This window comes from Hyperoodon ampullatus, assembly GCF_949752795.1.
Source record: "Hyperoodon ampullatus genome assembly, chromosome: 10".
Classification (NCBI taxonomy): Eukaryota; Metazoa; Chordata; class Mammalia; order Artiodactyla; family Ziphiidae; genus Hyperoodon; species Hyperoodon ampullatus.
In genome coordinates this window covers 92,056,779-92,076,109 of record NC_136923.1, presented here as the reverse complement: position 1 = coordinate 92,076,109, position 19,331 = coordinate 92,056,779, and the positions used below count along the sequence as shown (strand labels likewise).

At 41.1% G+C, this 19,331-nt stretch overlaps 1 protein-coding gene across 3 annotated transcripts in view; it reads right to left on the bottom strand.

The window, feature by feature from the left end:
• The window catches only part of NUP153 (nucleoporin 153), a gene marked incomplete at both ends in the record, with an annotated part of 79,327 nt that overhangs the window by 48,565 nt on the left and 11,431 nt on the right, over positions 1 to 19,331 (bottom strand). For all 3 annotated transcript variants that reach the window (XM_079713367.1, XM_079713368.1, XM_079713369.1), the window contains one exon: positions 8,315 to 8,540. In XM_079713367.1, coding sequence (XP_079569493.1) covers positions 8,315 to 8,540 — 226 coding nt within the window. The remainder of the gene's footprint in view (positions 1 to 8,314; positions 8,541 to 19,331) is intronic.

Below are 19,331 nucleotides of genomic sequence, written 5' to 3'. Positions count from 1 at the left end.
TATACTTGCAGACTTTGTATTCTTTTTGGATAAATCCATGGTTCTTTAAATATGTAAGAGAAACATGAGGAGAAATTATTTAAGAAATATGCCTAAGTGACCCACAAAAAATCTGACTCTAAGTCTGAAATTGGGCCCATAAAGCAGCCTAAGTAGTGCAAGGTACCCTGAGAATCAATGGATAAACAATAATTTGTGGAACTGCCCTGTCATACTGGATCAGAGTACATGCTCACTTTTGCTTATGAGAGATACTGTGGATCCAAAGGTTTTCTGTTAAGCTATACTGCATAAATAGTAAATGACAATGTATATTTCCCCCATGCTCTCCAATACTGGATAATAATAACCTTTTCTGATTTCTGTCAGTCTACTGTGTCCAGTGGCATCATTACTATCTGCATTTATTTAAATGACATATTGAGCACCCTTCCCTATTCATTGGTCATTTATATTTCTTCTGGTAACTGCTCATTGATATAGTTTATCTTGCTAATAAAATTAGTCCAATCTAGTTTCTTTTTGATCAGTAAGATTAGTGTGACATGATCTGAAATATCACAACTAATTTTTTTCACTGTTGGTTGAAACCATTATTTTTTTGATGGTGTCCTTTGTAATATAGAAAATAATACGTATTTTAACAGGGACTTCTACCATTCCAAGACTGAGAAATAAAAAATTTTACTCTCTTCTTTTTGGCAGTATTGCTTTTATTTCAATATAAGGTTTAATCTTGACTCCATATGGAATCAGTTATGATGAAGTAGTGAGGGAATGATTTAGCTTCATTGTTTTCCAAATGGTTAGTCTGTTTATATTCTAAAATAATCTTCTTGGGCTTCCCTGGTGGCACAGTGGTTGAGAGTCCGCCTGCCGATGCAGGGGACACGGGTTCGTGCCCCGGTCCGGGAAGATCCCACATGCCGCGGAGAGGCTGGGCCTGTGAGCCATGGCCGCTGAGCCTGCGCGTCCGGAGCCTGTGCTCCGCAATGGGAGAGGCCACAACAGTGAGAGGCCCACATACCGCAAATAAAATAAAATAAAATAAAATAAAATAAAATAAAATAATCTTCTTAAGTAAGCCATCTTTTCCTCACTGATTGAGAAGCCACCACTACCACATAGTAAATTCTAAGAGGCCTTCCCCAACGATATATATCTATACCAGTACCATGTTTTAAATCCTATACCTTTATAACACATTTAATGCTTGTAAAAGTTACTCTGACTTACATCACATTTCCCTTACTCTTTTTCAGGATTTCTCTATTCATTTTCTGGTGTATTTTTAAGAACTTTAGAATCATTTGTCAAGTTTCCAAAAGACTCTCTTCCAGTTAGGCTGGAATAAGTGGGGCCCTAGACTAGCCCTTCTTACTGTAAATAACTATAAAAGTGGACAATATACATGAGGTAGTAATTTTCAGACAACAGAAAACGGACAAGGAAAACTCACAGTGAGCCCTATCACTACCCAGCTGTCTAGGAACATTTCCAGACCTGGCAGAGAGAGGTGGAGTCAAAGCAAAATACAGTAGGCAGAAATCAGAATTAAGGGCATTGAACAGTAGAAAACTACACAGAAAGGGGCCTCCAGAAGTCTACACAGGAGTGTCCAGAGCGTGGACGGGCTATACATACACAGAGCAAGACCACCTAAGGCTTACCAAACAGCAGCTGCTATGAAATTGAGAAAACAGCTACTAGAAGGTTGATCAGTGCTAGGGGAAAAAAGCAGTGCTGAGGACAGTGAAGTTCCAAGACTGCCAGAATTTAGAGGTCCCATAAACACCTCCTTAAATAACCCTGGCATTCAGCTGAGATACCAGAAGAGCTTTCCCTTGAGACTAAGGGCCATGTCCTAGAACAAGACCTGCTGTAAACCCATCTAAAAAGCCACAGAGGAGACAGAGTTTGGAGGCTAAATCCTGTCACTTTAGGGGACTTAACACACACCTTAGATTTTCCACAGATGGACATTAATAAAACATAAAACTATGTAAGAGTTCACAATGATCATTCAGTAACAACTGCTTGCTGAAACAAGAATCAATACTTCTCAGAGGAAGACAACAGAACCCAGAATCTCCACCCATATTCTACAAAATAATTTAGTCAAAAATCACTTGAAAAATCACATTTTAAAAAATGCTTCTATTGTTTCACTATGACACATGATTTCTGGTCTGTGGATGACTGACATATTAAGCAGTGGTTTCCATATTACAAGTAGAAATAAAGAACAATAGATTTTTAAGTTTTAACAAATGCCTATTTAGTATCTACCTGAAAGAAACAATTCACAACCTCATTTCACCTATTAACATGCTACACTATATTAATAATTCCCTAATGATTAATGATTCCTTGCATCCCTACATTAACTGTCCCCAATGAGTAAGAAGAGTCTGCTATTCTTTACTGTGGTGCTTGACTGTATTTGCTACTGGAAATTACTCTGTAATCTTCTTCTATGTATCAATACTATCTTTCTAAAAGTTTGTCTTCAAAAATATTTACCAGCTTAAGCAATGCAAAACAATTCTGGATTATTTAGTTTCCAAGTGCTATTATATTAAAAAAAAAAAGTGCAGACAAAAACACTCAAATAAGACTAGAAGGAAACATCAACATAACAAAAGCCATATATATGAAAAACTAACAGCTAACATCATACCTAATGGTGAAGGACTGATTTTCCTCCAAGACCAGGAATAAGATAAGAATGCCTGCGTTCCCCACTTCTATTTAACACAGGATTGGAAACTCTAGCTAGAGTAATAAGGCAAGAAAAAGAAACTAAATTCATCCAAATTGGAAGGGAAGAAGTAAAATTATGTTTTCAAATGATATATCTTATATGCAGAAATCCCTAAATATTCCACCAAAAAAAAAGTGCTAGAATAAACAAATTCGGCAAAGTAGAATACAAAATCAACATACAAAAATCAGTTTTGTTTCTATACACTAACAATGAACGATCTAAAAAGTAAATAAAGAAAATGACTCCATTATTAATAGCTTCAAAAAGAATAAAACACTTAGGAATTAACTAAGGAAGGAAGTGAAAGATTTGCATGATGAAAACTATAAAACATCGCTGAAAGAAATTTAAGAAGATGTAAATAAATGGAAAGACATCCCATGTTCTTAGGTTGGAAGACCTAATGTTGTTAAAATGTAAATACTACCCAAAGTGATCTGCAGATTCAATGCAATTCCTTTAAAAAAAACCAAAGACTTTTTTTGGACAAAATAGAAAAATCCATTCTAAAGTTCCTATGGAATCTCAAGGGACCACTTATAACCAAGATAATCTTGAAGAAGAAGAACACTGGAGATCTCACACTTCCTGATTTCAAAAACTTATTACAAAACAGTAATCAAAAGTATGCTGCTGGCATACAGACAGACAGGTAGACCAACGGAAAAGAATAGAGAACCCAGAAATAAACCCTTGCATACATGGTCAAATGATCCTTGATACAGTGCCAAGACCAGCCAATGAATGGGGAAAGGACAGTCTCTTCCACAAATAATTTTGGGAAAACTGGATACCCACAGGCAAAAGAAGGAAACTGGACCCTTATCTTACACTATATACAAAAATAAACCCAAACTGTTTTAAAGACCTAACGTAAGACCCAAAACTATAAAACTGATAGGAAAAAAAACAGAGAAAAGCTTCAAGACATTAGTCTTGGCAGTGATTTCTTAGATATGACAGGCAACAAAAGAAAAAAGACATGTGGGACTATATAAAACTTAAAAACTTTTGTGCACTAAGACACAATCAAGAGTAAAAAGGCAACTTACAGAATGGTAGAAAATGTTTGAAAATCATATATATGATAAGGGGTTAATATCTAGAACACACAAAGAACTCCTACAACTCAACAACAACAACAACAACAAATCAAATAACCTGATTAAAAACTGGGCAAAGGACTTGAACAGACATTTCTCCAAAGATGATATACAAACAACCAAAAGCATATGAAAAGATGCTCAGCATCACTAATCATCAGAAAAATGCAAATCAAAACCACAATGAGATACCACTTCACACTCATAAGGACAGCTACTATCAGAAAAAAAGAAAGTAATGTTGGCATGGATGTGGAGAAGCTAGAAACCTTGTGCACTGTTGAGAGGAAATGTAAAATGGATGCGGCCACTGTGGAAAACAGTATGGTGGTTCCTCAAAAAATTAAAAATAGAATTACCGTATGACCCAGCAATTCCAATTCTGGGTATATATCCAAAAGAACTGAAAGCAGAGTCTCAGAGAGATGTGTACAACCATGTTCCTAACAGCATTATTCACAAGAGCCAAAGGTGGAAGTAACGTTAAGTGTCCATCAACAGATGAATAAATAAATGTGGTAAATACATACAGTGAATATTCTTCAGCCTTAAAAAGGAAATAAATTCTGATATATGCTACAATAATGTGAATGAGCTTTGAAGACATTCTGCTAAGTGAAATAAGTCAGTCACAAAAGATTACTGTATGATTCTACTCATATGAGGTACGTAGTCAAAGTCACAGAGAAACTACAATGGTGTTTGCCAGGGGCTTGCGGGGAGGGGGAATGGGGAATTAGAATTTAATGTATATGTAATAATTTCTTATCAAGCTTGCTCAAGTTAAGACAGAAACTGGCTGGAGCTTCGAAATCTACTGGTATTGGCATTTAAACCTATTGGCATCTAAAGATTATCATATTTCAATTTCTCTGCAGTCAGGATTCATATACATACAGGCTGAATTGTTTCTTAGAGTATTAAGTATTCTAATTTTGTAGTATGTTATATCCTAAAAGTGCTTTTCACTTACCCATTCTCTCATCCCTACAGCAGTTTATCCTATAGGATAAAAGTGATAGGACAACTTTCTAGATATTGGCAGACATTTAGTAATCTAGTATATACAGAAGCTATAGAGAAAAAAGAAATCTAGTATGATATACTTCTACTGGAAAGTATGCTGCTAATAGCAATGCCAGTTTTTTATACTTACAGAGCTTCCTTAACCTCCAAATCAGGCCCAATGAAGGACGCATTTTGGGATAATAAGACTAAATAAGGCCACATCATCTACAGATTCACATCAGCCATAAATGCCCAGTTTCTAAGAGTACACCTATGATCACATAGTATCAATCAGCCAATGCGGTCTACAACTTCAATCTACTGCTGACTAGCATATTAGATATGCCATCGTGGGGCTCTCAAGAGGCCTGAACTCTTACTGAATCAATAAAAATCTAACAGGTACATTATTTGAGGTTCTCCTCACTGATCCATTTCATTACCCTAGCAGAAGAAATCTAGACACCTAATGGCTCACCATCATTAAGACAGTCAATACAAAGAGGTACATATAAGCAGACAGCTGCAGACAACAGATCTGAGAGGGGCCACAGATTCTATAACTGTCATACTGCACTGTGCTATTTGAAGAATGTCCTATACTCTCCAGCTTCAGTTACTATTAATACAAAAGTTACAGTGGTAAAATTACTATTTAGTAAACAACCCTCAGGACTGTTACATCTAAATTATTTTAAGCTTTTGATAATTTTACACTACTTTAAGAACAAGTATATCTTAAGTTGTTTTTCTGGGGGGTTTTTTTGGGTTTTTTTTTTGCGGTACGCGGGCCTCTCACTGTTGTGGCCTCTCCCGTTGCGGAGCACAGGCTCCGGACGCACAGGCTCAGCGGCCATGGCTCATGGGCCCAGCCGCTCCGCAGCATGTGGGATCTTCCCGGACCGGGACACGAACCTGTGTCCCCTGAATCAGCAGGCAGACTCTGAACCACTGCGCCACCAGGGAAGCCCTCTAAGTTGTTTTGAGAATGCATTGTCAAATTTAAGAGCAATGTTTCACAGAGTAAACATAAACTGATTTGCTACATCTAGTAAGATCTATAGTCATCATACTGGGGAGTTATCAACAGTACTGTAGTCACACATTATGTGACTGCAACTATTGAATAGATACTTTGAGAAAGATGGAGGCAGACTGTGTGAAGAGAACTGCCTGGAACTTACAGATTTTAAGATAGGAGCAGGAGTCAGCTCTTAGACAAGACAGAGGGAAAATGCCATCAAGTTTTTGAAGTTAATATCAGAAAGTTGTTCACAATTTGCTTCTAAATAATCAGGGGAGTTAGACTGAGAAGGTAGGTGAATAGATGTGGGAATAAAGAAAACAAAGTCAGCCATAAGCTGGTTGTCTTTGAAGCTGGGTAACAGGTACATGGAGGTTCATTGTACTACCCTCCTTACTTTTGTAGTCTGCAAATTTCCACAATAATTTAAATTTAGAAGTTATTCACAAAGGTGTGTGTAATATACACGTAACAGAAAAGCTACCTTACAAACCTAATAATATAATGAATAAAATCCAAGTTGGAATTAACCTTGGCAGACCACTGAATTAATTCCATAATTTCAATGAAAATACAAACAGAAAAGAACTTTACAGATGTAAAATGAGAAACGCCATTAATCTCACACCTGAATTAAATTCTTCAAGTTAGTTAATCCCCACAAGCATACTCATTAGGGTGCAAAAGAAGGTTTCAGTCACTGTAGATACACGCTGCTGCACACTAAAAGTCTCCAGTCAAAAGAAAGAAGGAAGCTGTGGTCCCATTTGATGTCCAGAAAAGAGAACAATATAGAAGCAGTCACCTTAGAGATCTAACAAATAAAACCTCAAGATGGTTGGTGGTAATATATTAGAAAGAAATCTTGAAGAGCACAGATATTAAAACTCCCTAAGTTACTCTAATGAAAATAAGCAAGGATTTGAAGACTAAGCCAAACTGAATATCGCTAAGAAAACTTAGGTTTGCCATTTCTCCCAAACAAGAATCACTCTTTCAGCCCATTTCACCCTCACTAGTTCTCCCTTATAAGCAAACCAGGCAGGAAAATAAGTTACTAAGTATACCAAAATTAATAGGCACATCCACATCAATTATTTAGGCAAGACAAGATTTCAGAGTTCAAAAATTTTTTTATAATTATAAGTAAAACATGTAGTGAAAGAAAAAATATATAAACTGAAAGAAACATATACTTGAGGGATAAAGTGGACTTCATCAAAATTTAAAATTTTGTGCTTCAAAGGGCACCATCAAGAAGCCAGAATAGGAGAAAATACTTGCAAATCATATACAGGTAAGGGCTTATATCCAGAATATGTGAAGACCTCTTTCAATTCAACTCAAACTGGCACTGTTCATAATACCCAAAAAGTAGAAACAACACAAATGTCCATCAACGGATGAATGGATAAATAAAATATAGTTTCTCCATTCCACGAGCTATTACCTGGCAATAAAAAGGAAGTTCTGATACATGCTATGACATGGATGAACCCTGAAGACATTATGCTAAGTGAAAGAAGCCAGTTACAAAAGACCACATATTTTATGATTCCATTTATATGAAATGTCCAGTATACAGATTGCTGGTTGCCTAGGGCTGGAGGGGTAGGGATGGGGAGTGACTACTAATGGGTATAGGATTTTGAGGTGATGGGGAGGGAAGGATGGTGATTAAAATGTTCTAAAATTGACTGTGGTGACTGAACAACTCTGTATATACTAAAAACCACTGAACTATACAATTTAAATGGGTGAGTCCTATTGTTATGTGAAGTACATCTCACTAAAGCTGTAAAAAATAAAGTGAAATGAGAGAGTAATATTCCCAAATATGTCACATTCATGGGTTACGCTGAAGCTATTTAATACTTGTAAACCCCACAAAAACGCCGTAAATGGATCCAAAAAAGCATTTAAAATGCAGGGTCACTCAGTGGTAAGATTAATGAAGTGGCCCAGCTGCGCTAGCTGCAGAGGACTGGAGACAACTGCAGTGACACCATACCCAAGTCCGTGTGCTGTGGGAAGCACTGCCATGCTGCTCCTTCAGTGCCACGACCTACTCAAAGGGCTTCACCTTTACTTTTTTCAAAACCATTTCTGAGGGTACAGAGGAGAACAAAGATTATCTTGACCAAAGCCACATGACTAACAATTGGTGGTATGAAAATTCAAACCCAAAGTCTAACAGCAGAGCTTGCACTCTCAACTGATACAGTATTTCAGCCTCCCTTAATAAACAACAAAGATGATAAATAAAAAAGATTTCTAATTTGAAAGTGATCATCACCCTCCTCCAACATCGTTTCTGTACTACACAATTAGATTTACCATAGCCAGGTAACATATTTTAAATTAAGGCATGAAAACCTATCATTCACAACAAAATATCCACATTCTATTTACCTTCTGTATTACTGACTGTTGGCTCAGGAGTGATTTTCCCATCATGCATGTTAGGGTTCTCCTCATCAGCATATATTATACGGTCATCTTCCCTATTTTCCGGCCACTGTGCCATCTCTCTTGTGTCTGCTGAGCAGCTACATACATCTTCACTCTTGTGGAAGTATCTTTGTAGCCATCCTGGCACAATATTCTTAACGGATTCTGTAACCCTGCTGAGAATGCCCTGTTGGCGGGAAAACATGTAAGGCAGTTTTAGAAATTTATCTTTTAAATAAGTACCTATTTACAGAAAGCCAAACCAAGCAAAACACAACTGTTTCCAACAAAGTTTCCTAAAATTCAGTTACGTGAGTTAATGTTGACGTAATGTATTTTACAAATTCTATACTTTATGAAATTCCTACTTTTTCTTTCTTTCATATGCATATGTCCATGAGCCAATAATTGTCCCAAATGGCCATATTATTCTAATCTTTAAAAAGCTCCCACAGGTCTTCAACTAAGCAATATAAATTTTAGATTTAGTAGTAAGATATGCACTAAAATGTTATAATCCCAGACAAAAGGCATCCATCTTGATCCCAGCATATTAAAAGAAGCAATAAATACCTTCAACAGCTTCCTCAAATATTTTATTGCACATTCTTTAAGAACAAAAATTTAGACAAATAAAAATTAGAATTTTTTTAAAAGGCAATAAGACAACTAATCCAACATAAACTCAAGAAATAATCTAAGATTTTTTTTTGATGGTAAAATTTTGTTATATCAAATGTTGCCTGAAAACCAAGAATTTTATTACAGTAACTTTTAAAGAGAGAAAAAGATGTGGTATAAAAACTACCAGCATTATTAACATTCATCATAGAACAGACACTGTTCTCAGCAGTTTAAACATATTATTCAATTTAATCCTCACAATAATTTTATGAAATTGGTTTTAACTGTGCCACTTTACAGATGAAGAGAGACAGTGAAGTTAAGTAACTTGCCCAGGTACAAATACAACTGCTGTGGTATATCTAGGATAGAGTAAAAGCATCGACTTCGGGGTTGGTAGGCTGTACTACGATTTACTCTATGTAAAATAAGAATAACACTCTCTCCTATTATTACCTGATAGGAATTATAAGGAAGATCAAATGAAGTAATGTGAAAGCACTTCACAATTTACTAAATATTAACAGAAACATACACTGATAATTTTATTACTAATGAGAAAAAAAATTAGCAGAAACAAGCTGGGGTGAGGTAATCAGTTTTAGGCAACAATTCCCTTCACAGAATAGGATTTCAGAGAGAAAGTCACGGAAGGGAAAGAATGAATCACCAGGTACAAAAAAAAAAACAGTAAAGTTAAGGCAGAACACATAAACCTTGAAAGCAAACCCAAGACAAAGAGGCCTTGAAAATTCTGTCAATAGGAAAGATGGAAGACACCTCTGATATAAGCACTTGAATAGTATTTTCCTGATTATCTGAAAAGCTGTAGGTAACAACTGGGAAAAAAGTAATTACATTTCCTCCAAACAGAAACTTTGAACAGATCTACAGTGTGTAAGATCTCTAACAACACATGAAGCCAGCAGCCCTAGAATACTCACTACTGAAAAACACAAATTCACTGTTCCCCCCCCTTTTTTTTTTCCGGCTGTACGCGGGCCTCTCACTGTTGTGGCCTCTCCCGTTGCAGAGCACAGGCTCCGGACGCGCAGGCCCAGTGACCACGGCCCACGGGCCCAGCCGCTCCGCTGCATGCGGGATCCCCGCCGGACCAGGGCACGAACCTGTGTCCCCTGCATCGGCAGGCAGACTCTCAACCACTGCGCCACCAGGGAAGCCCACACTGTTCCCCTTTTCTATGCCAATGTTACACAGTATTAGTTTCTTTGGAAAGAAAGATTCTATACCTATTCCAAGATTTAATATTTATAAAAACATTCATGTTTATTATTTTGTTAATTATTTATATTTAAATATTTATTTACCCCCTCCCCATGTTCCAAAAGACTTGAAAGTGCTTTCAATACATAACACAGTTTAAATAAGAAAAAAAAAAGACACACTTGATACAAAGTGACGTTAAGGCACTATAGCAAGAATTTAGTGTAAAATAAATCTTTTGTAGACTTCCTCTAAGGTGTTTAGCTACTAAAAGTATCAGAGATTCCTGTGATCTCTACTCACTGAAGGAGGCAAGTACAGAACAACTTAAAATTAGCACCGTACTTAACCAAAGGTCACTTATGTGGCAGCATTAGGTATTGTGGAGAATAATCAGTAAAAATTGAACAGGCAGGGGGCTTCCCTGGTGGCGCAGTGGTTGAGAGACCGCCTGCCGATGCAGGGGACACGGGTTCGTGCCCTAGTCCGGGAGGATCCCACGTGCCGCGGAGCGGCTGGGCCCGTGAGCCATGGCCGCTGGGCCTGCGAGTCGGGAGCCTGTGCTCCGCAACGGGAGAGGCCACAACGGTGGGAGGCCCGCGTACCGCAAAAAAAAAAAAATAAATAAAAATAAAAAAAAAAAATTGAACAGGCAAAATGGATTAAAAAAAAAAAAAAAAAGCTCCTTCGTTGAAACTCATGAATTTTGCTTGGAGACCTCCTCTTTTCTCAACTAAAATGTAACCAATTTATTTAGTCTCAGCCCAGAGCAGCTCAGTACAAAATTACAGTGAGAGGGCTTCCCTGGTGGCACAGTGGGTAAGAATCCGCCTGCCAGTGCAGGGGACACGGGTTCGAGCCCTGGTCTGGGAAGATCCCACATGCCGTGGAGCGGCTGGGCCCGTGCACCACAAGTACTGAGCCCATGGGCCACAACTACTGAAGCCCGTGCACCTGGAGCCTGTGCTCCGCAACGAGAAGCCACCACAATGAGAAGTCCCCACGCCACAGCGAAGGGTAGCCCCCGCTTGCCTCAACTAGAGAAAGCCCGCACGCAGCAACGAAGACCCAATGCAGCCCAAAATAAATAAATAAAATAAACAAATTAAAAAAAAATTACAGTGAGAGAGAGGAATTACTAGTGGCACAATGAATGTCAGCATGATGCACTTGACAACAAAATCAAATACAGATGCTAAAACTGACCTGGAACCGTAATTAAAAGGAAATATCCCCTTACTTCAATATGCCTCTATAGGGTAAATGACCCTAAGTCATCAAGAAAAGTTAAATTAAGCTCAGTATACCCTAGTACTAGTGGTTCCCAAGATGTGGTCCCCTCACCATTTATATCTGCATTACCTAAGGCCCAATCCCAGCCCTACTAAATTCAGGAGATAGGGCCCACCTGTTTTCACAAACCTTCCCAAATGAATCTGATGTATGCTACAGTTTGAGAACCACCAATCTAATTAAAGAGATTAGGACATTAGATACATTTCAGGAAATCACAATACATTTCAGGGAAGAAATCCCTCTACAAGAGGAGAATAAAATTATGTATACTTAAATCTTAATATTCAGTTATCTGGAAAACATACATGTGGAGTACTAGTCAGACAATAATTAAAATATATCATAATATTAAAATGCTATTTAATGAATCAGGAAAACAAATCTTATTGTGGACTGTGCTGAATACAATGAGGATTAATAACTATTTCCCCAGTGTTTCCCAAACTTTAGCCATGATTTTTACCTGTACTGTTATTTAATGGTTTTCTATTTATTTTATTTCTCTTAATAAACAGTTTTTCCTACACAATAAAATCTACCAAATCACAAATCTGATGCTGTACTGGTCTTCACTTGCGCTGCCCTGACACCATTCCTGACTGGCTGTCTCAACAAACTGGCTTCTGGATTGGCTCATGAGAGATTCTGGAGGATATTAGATATTAGAGGATGGAAGGAAAGAGAAGTCTTTCTTCCTGTGCTCCCTCTGCTCAAGCGCCCCTTCTCCAAAACTACAGCTCCAGCCAGGTAGCCCTTCCTCCACTCCAGTTACACAATTTCTTCCCTTTATCCATCCAGTCCTAGGGATGGTAGCAGCTTCCCACTGTTGCTAGTCTCTGGGTATCCTGCTATCCCGCATGTATTCCTTTAATCACCACCATATCTTTGAGTAGACTCTTTCTTAAAGATATTTCAGCTGAACCATCTGGAGAACTGTTTCCTGTTGGGTCCTTAGTGTACTTGTTAAATTTGTTTTCTAATTAACATGAAAAATAAAAAGTCAGTCCACGTATCAGTTAGATTCATCTTCTTTAGCAACAATGGAACACATATACCACACTCGGGGAAGCACTTACTATCCAAAAGTTATATCCAACTGTTTTCTCTGTAAAACAGTACATAAACGGACCAGGAAAGAGGCTTACCCTGATGAATATTTTAAAATCTTATCTAGATCACAGAGGTAAAAGGCAAACATTGCTTTTCTTCATTTAATCTATACTTGTTGATCACATACTACATGTCAGGCAAGAACACTAGGGATAAAAAACAGGGAACAGGTTCCTGCCCTCTTGGAGCTTAGATTCTAAGTTAGGGAGACAAATACGTATAACATGTAACACATGATATGGTGATTCAGTGCTATGGGCAACAATAAAGCAGGGAAGCAAAATGGGGATAGTCATTTTATATATGCAAAGACCTGAAAAAGTGAGAAATGAGCCATATACGTTTCTAGCAGAGAAGTATTATAGGCTGAGGAAGCAAAAGGTGCAAAGACAAATGTAGGAATGTCCTTGGCACATGCCATCCAAGCTTCTCATAACGTTGTTAATAAATGCAAAATCTGATAGACCTGAAATAACTATTTCGATCCTTCAAAATTCCCCTTTAATCATGTGTGTGTGCACGTACGTGTACGTGTGAGAATGTACATGTAACCTTTTGTTCTGTGGCTCATCTAGTGACTATAAAAAAGCCTAAAAAAGTGGTTCTCAAATTGGAATCTTCAGACCAGCAGCCTTGGTTTGGTGTCACCTAAGGGCATGTTAGAAATGTAAATTTGTTTTAACAAGCTCTTATGGCGATTCTTACGCAAATTATAAAGTTTGAGAAACACTGTACTAAAATCATCTAAAAACTCTGACAAGTTTCCCAATTAAGGCCATGATAAACATAACCCTGAGTATAAACTTAACTACAAAATAAACTGTTTCCAAGATTATCTCATCAAAGATGTCATACCATTATACCAACTTTCATAAATACCTACTTTATAATATGAATTCTGAAAATCAAATATAGAAGTAAACAGAAGTAAAACATAAAAGGCTACCTTTGAATCTTTTATTTCCAGTTAAAGACTTAACATGATTATTTATAGTAAATAACCAACTACCAGATGTTAGAAGTTTAAAAAACTGTTAGGGAAAAGAAATCTCCTGATTATGCACAGAATAGGGTAGACTGAAGATGTAAGGGACCCTGTCTATCATATAGATTTGGAGAAGTACTTCCCTGGCGGACAATTTTTATGAGTTTCGAAGTACTTCAGCCACTAATGGAAAACTGAGAAAAAGTGAAGGAAGTTAGAAAAGGGGAAAAATAGTTTTCTTATGGAAGAAAAGGTTCCTTTTACAATCACCAAAGAAGGTCTACCTTTTCAGGAGTTATTGAGATAATATACTTCAGGTCTTTACAGGAATGGGGAAAATCAGCTTCCTATATGGACTTGAAGAAAGAATGTTCTGTGATATTAAAAATAAACAAGCAAACAAACCAACCAACCTTGAGGGGGAAAGAGGTACACTGAGTAAAGGTCTACTAAGGAGTGAATACTCAAGTCCTACTTTACCAGAATAGCTTTCTCTCCACTTCCACAGGCTTCAGTGGTAAGCATAACTGCCATCATTATAACTTGATGTTTAAGTTTTCCTACAGAAAATCTTCTCTGATCCTCCAAGTCTAGGACAGTCACTCACTTACATGCACCAACAGCACCCTGTACTTCCTACAGGCAATCTGTCATATGGGATGGTAATCACAGTCTATCACCTCCCCTGGAGGATCAGCTCTGTGAAGGTAGGCAACAGGTCTGTACAGTGCACAGATTAGCTGGCGCATGATTTTAATTTTCTACAGCTGCACTAGTCAACCAGCTTTTTATTCCCACATACGAATATGCTGTGGCAAGTTTCAAAAAAGGACATCAATAATCCTAGAATTCAAAAAAATAAATAATACATTTGCTTGGTATAATAGCTTCAGCTTAAACAAATATTATTTTTGTTGCCACACTAATAGTCCTTCCTCCAAAAAACAACTTGTGAAGTTAGTCAAGAGCATGGGAAAACTGAACCATCCTCTGGAATGATAAATAAAACAAAGCCAACTAAATGAAGAGAAGCAGAAAAGTAGTCAAAGAAAGAAAAATTAATGAAGGGCTTATTAGAAAAAGCAACAAAACAAACAGGGCATTAAAATCTTTAAAATACTCCTCGTAGCCAAAGCAAAGTCTACACCAGATGATCCTAAGTCATGAAGTTAAAGTCAAGGATTACAGGAGTCAATCTTTAAACCTGGACTGGTTAAAATGATTGGATTTTTTTTCTCCTCAAGAACTAAGCGTTCTTCATTTGGCAAACATGGCAAAAACAAAACAAAAACAAAAAACCTCACAACAACAACACTATCAAAATGTCACTGAGATCTAGAATAAATACTCAATTTGGGGGCCAGAAGTAAATTCAATTCAATACTATACATATATCAAGCACATCCAATTTGTAAGGTACTGTGAATATATTAGCTTTTCAAATTTCATTTAACCTGAGTTCAAGGGTTAATGAAAGAGGCTGAGGTGGGACAAGGCTCTTCTACAATCCTAACTCAACTCATTTGTAATGGAAAAAAAATCCTATATATTGTAAGGCCAACTGGCCCGAGGCAGGGGAACGCAATCAGATTCACAGGTTGCATCAGACGGAAACTCTCCGGACCACCCAGGTCCAGAAACTGACCTGGAGACTTTCCGGACAACCCAGTTCCAGGAACTGACCTGGGGACCTTCCACCCAGCCCAGCCTTCCCGCCTTTCGAGGGGCGGGACTAACGGTCCCAAGACTGATGTAACCGGCACCAGATATCGCCACGATACCCGAAGAGACCACCAAATAAGGAATACCCTGCGCCCTCCCAGATTCACCACACCCCTTTCCCTTCTTCCCCTATAAAATCTTGCCCAACCCTCGCCCGGGTGCGACTTCTCTGGCCCCTTTCTCTCGGACCAGTGAACCTCGCCCGGGAGCGCCCCCTAATAAAGCTCACTTGAAGCTTTCCTCTGTTTCGCGGTGCCGTTTGTTAAGATCCAACCTTACATTTGGTGCCGAAACCCGGGAGGGGTACCAAGCCCCGCGGGTTACGGCGCGGGCCGCTCCTCCCCTCCCCCAGGAGACAACCAGGGAACCTCTACTCATCCACCCGATCCGGCAGAAAACGGAGTAAGTCCCGCTCCCTTGTTCCCTCCGAACCCCAGAGTCCCTACCCACCGGACTCCCTGTCCCTAATCGCGGCCGCGTCAGGGACTCCTCCGTCCTCTCTCCGGGCCTCGGGCAACTGTGGAGACGTCCCAATTGCCTGACCGCCCTCCGACCTGCCGTGAATTGGAGACTGAGACCAGGGACGCCTCTCCCTCTCCATTCACTCAGGGACAGACTGGGGGTCATGGGAACCTCACAATCGAAACCAGATTCTAAGACGCCCCTGGGGTGTCTCCTAGCCAATTTTACAGCCCTCGGTTTCTCCCAAGATCTCCGTCGCCGACGGCTTATTTTCTATTCCACTGTGGCCTGGCCACAATATCCTCTAGACAATCAATCCAAAATGGCCTCCTGAAGGGACTTTCGATTTTAACATCCTCCGTGATCTAGATAATTACTGCCGCAGGACGGGCAAATGGCCCGAGGTCCCCTACGTTCAGGCCTTCTGGTATTTACGCTCCCGCCCCCCCCCCCGCGTCGATTGCTCCACTTCCCAGATCCTTCTTGCCAGACATCTCCTACATCCAAGCCCCTCATTTCCTTTGACGATGACGCCTCTCCACGATGACGCCTCTCCACTAGCGGACCCACCCGAACCTCTCGCCTCTCCTCCCCGCCCCCCCCCCCCCCTCCCCGGCTCCAGAGCTCCGCTCCAAATGCTCCGGCCCATCCAACCGCTCCCCCGCCTCCCTCAACAGTCCATCCAACCGCTCCCCGCCTCCCTCAACAGTCCATCCAACCGCTCCCCGCCTCCCTCAACGGTTTCTCCTCCCACGCCCCTTGTCTCTCCAATTAGTGCACATACACGCTCTCACGACTTCCAAGATCCAAATCTCCTCTGCCCTCTGAGGGAGGTGGCAGGAGCGGAAGGAGTAGTTAGAGTTCATGTTCCCTTTCCCCTCCAAGATCTCTCTCAAATAGAAAAGCGATTACGCTCCTTTTCTGCCGACTCTTCCCGCTACATCAAAGAATTTCGCTACCTCTCTCAAGCTTACGATCTAACCTGGCACGATATCTTTGTGATCCTATCTTCTACTCTGACCCCTAACGAGAGGGAAAGAATTCAAACTGCTGCCCGAAGCCATGCAGATCAGGTTCACCTTACCGACAACTCCATGCCTGTCGGAGCGACTGCCGTACCTGGCACCGATCCAGGCTGGACTTATCAGGATGGCCAAAATGGCCGTCGTAAACGCGACCTCATGATCCAATGCCTCCTGGCTGGCATGCAGGCTGCCGCTCATAAGGTAGTCAATTTTGAAAAACTAAAAGATAACCCAAGAACCTAACGAAAATCCAGCTATCTTTCTCAATCGCCTTACAGAGGCCTTGACTCTCTACACCCGGCTGGATCCCGACACCCCAGCAGGGGCAGCGGTCCTAGCCACCCATTTTATCACCCAATCAGCCCCGGACATCTGAAAGAAATTAAAACGGGCAGAAGACGGCCCTCAAACCCCTATTCGAGATCTGTTAAAGATGGCCTTTAAAGTCTACAATGGCCGTGAGGATTTGGCAGAAGCCAGCCGACAGGCTCGGATGCACCAGAAGGTGGCCCTCCAAACCCAAGCTCTTGTAGCCGCCCTAAGGCCGGCCATCTCCCATGGATCACAGCATCCACGGGGTCCGCAAAAGGCAACCCCGCCGGGGGCCTGCTTCAAATGCGGAAAAGAAGGCCACTGGGCTCGCCAATGTCCCGATCCCCGACCTCCTACTAAGCCCTGTCCCAGCTGCGGGCTAACGGGCCACTGGAAGAGCGACTGCCCTACGACTGGCCCTCCCTCGGCGTCTCCACGCGGGGGGCAGGCCGACCCCACGGCATGACCACTCGAACTGCTGGGATTGGCTGACGACTGACGGCGCCCGGACTCGCAGACCCCCATCACCCTCGCCGAGCCCAGGGTAACGCTACAGGTAGCGGGTAAGTCCGTCTCATTTCTGGTGGACACGGGGGCTGCCTATTCGGTCCTGCCTACTTATTCCGGGCCAGTTTCTCCTTCCCAGATCTCGGTCATGGGTACTGATGGCAAACCATCCTTCGCACTCCAGACCGGTCCACTCCCATGTCATATCGAAGGCCTCCCTTTTACTCATTCCTTAGTCATACCAACCTGCCCAGTTCCCTTGCTAGGCTGAGATGTCCTTTTCCACTTAGGGGCCTCCCTACAGCTGGTCAGACTTGACCCTAAGGTCCCCTCCTCCCAACTCCTGCTTCCTCTTCTCGGCCTGTCTCTAGAACCCTCCCCCTCCTATCCCCCTCTTCCAATCACACCGAACCCAATCAATCCCCAAGTCTGGGATACTTCTAAGCCCATAATAGCAACACACCATTCCCCCGTCCTCATCCGCCTAAAGGACCCCTCCAAATTTCCATCAAGGCCCCAATTTCCCATCTCTGAGACTCACCTTAGGGGCCTACAACCTATTATCACCAGACTCCTAAACCAGGGACTCCTTATCCCCACTGACTCTCCCTGCAACACCCCCATCCTGCCTGTCCGCAAGGCCTCTGGGGATTATCGCCTGGTCCAGGACCTCCGACTAATCAATGAGGCCATAATTCCTCTCCACCCAGTAGTACCAAACCCATACACCTTGCTCTCCCATATCTCTCTGCCGGCACAAGTACTGAGCCCGCGCTCTGCAACAAAGAGAAGCCACTGAAATGAAGAGTAGCCCGTGCTCGCTGCAACAAAGACCCAATGCAGCCAAAAATAAACTTAATTAATTTTTTTTAAATGAGCATAATAGTAATTGTAGCTAAGAAAATTTTAAATTACAACTGGCCACAATTTTCAACGTCCTTTAAGACTCTAACACTAATTCAGGAAGGAGAAACATGACCTGGCTTAGTCTCTTATTTTTAGAGATCTACATTATACAGGTGGTATTAATAGATAATTAACAGTAATCAAACAACAAGGACAAGAAAAGGAGTCCCTAAAAGACCTTTCAAACTAGCAATAGGAGACACAATAAAAGCCTAAAGCAATTTAATCCACTAAAAGTTTTCTACAAGATATTGTCACTTTCCTTTCACAATCTGTTTGAAAACTGGGTGTAAAAGTTTATTCTTTAAGTCACAAGCAAAGGGGCAGGGAAACTGAAATATCTTTAGACAGAAGAGGCATTCTACCATCCTTTTTCCAATAGTAAACAGAGTAAATTGTATCTGGTGGCAAGACTTTCAACTGGGCTTAGCAACACAGAAGAAATCCTTTCAAAATATATTACAGAGAGGGCGGAGTTAAGATGGCGGACTAGGAGGACGCTGAATTTGCGTCTCCTCACCACTAGGGCACCTACCAGGCACCAGTGGGGGACCACAGACACGGGAAGAACCCCCAGCAACTAGGTAGGACGGGGGACGTGGGGGGAGTGAAGGGGGAGGAGAAGTGGAGGCGGGACGGGACTGGTGCCCCTAAGGGGCGGCTGGGGGAGGGGAAGGGATCCCACGCCCGAAGGGGGAAACTGGGGAACCACTGGGGGGCAGAGGATCAAAAGGGAGCACGGCCAGGTTTCCCCTGCCCACGTGGGTCCCCGGGAGCCTGCTGAGGGCCCCAAGGGCCCCTCCAG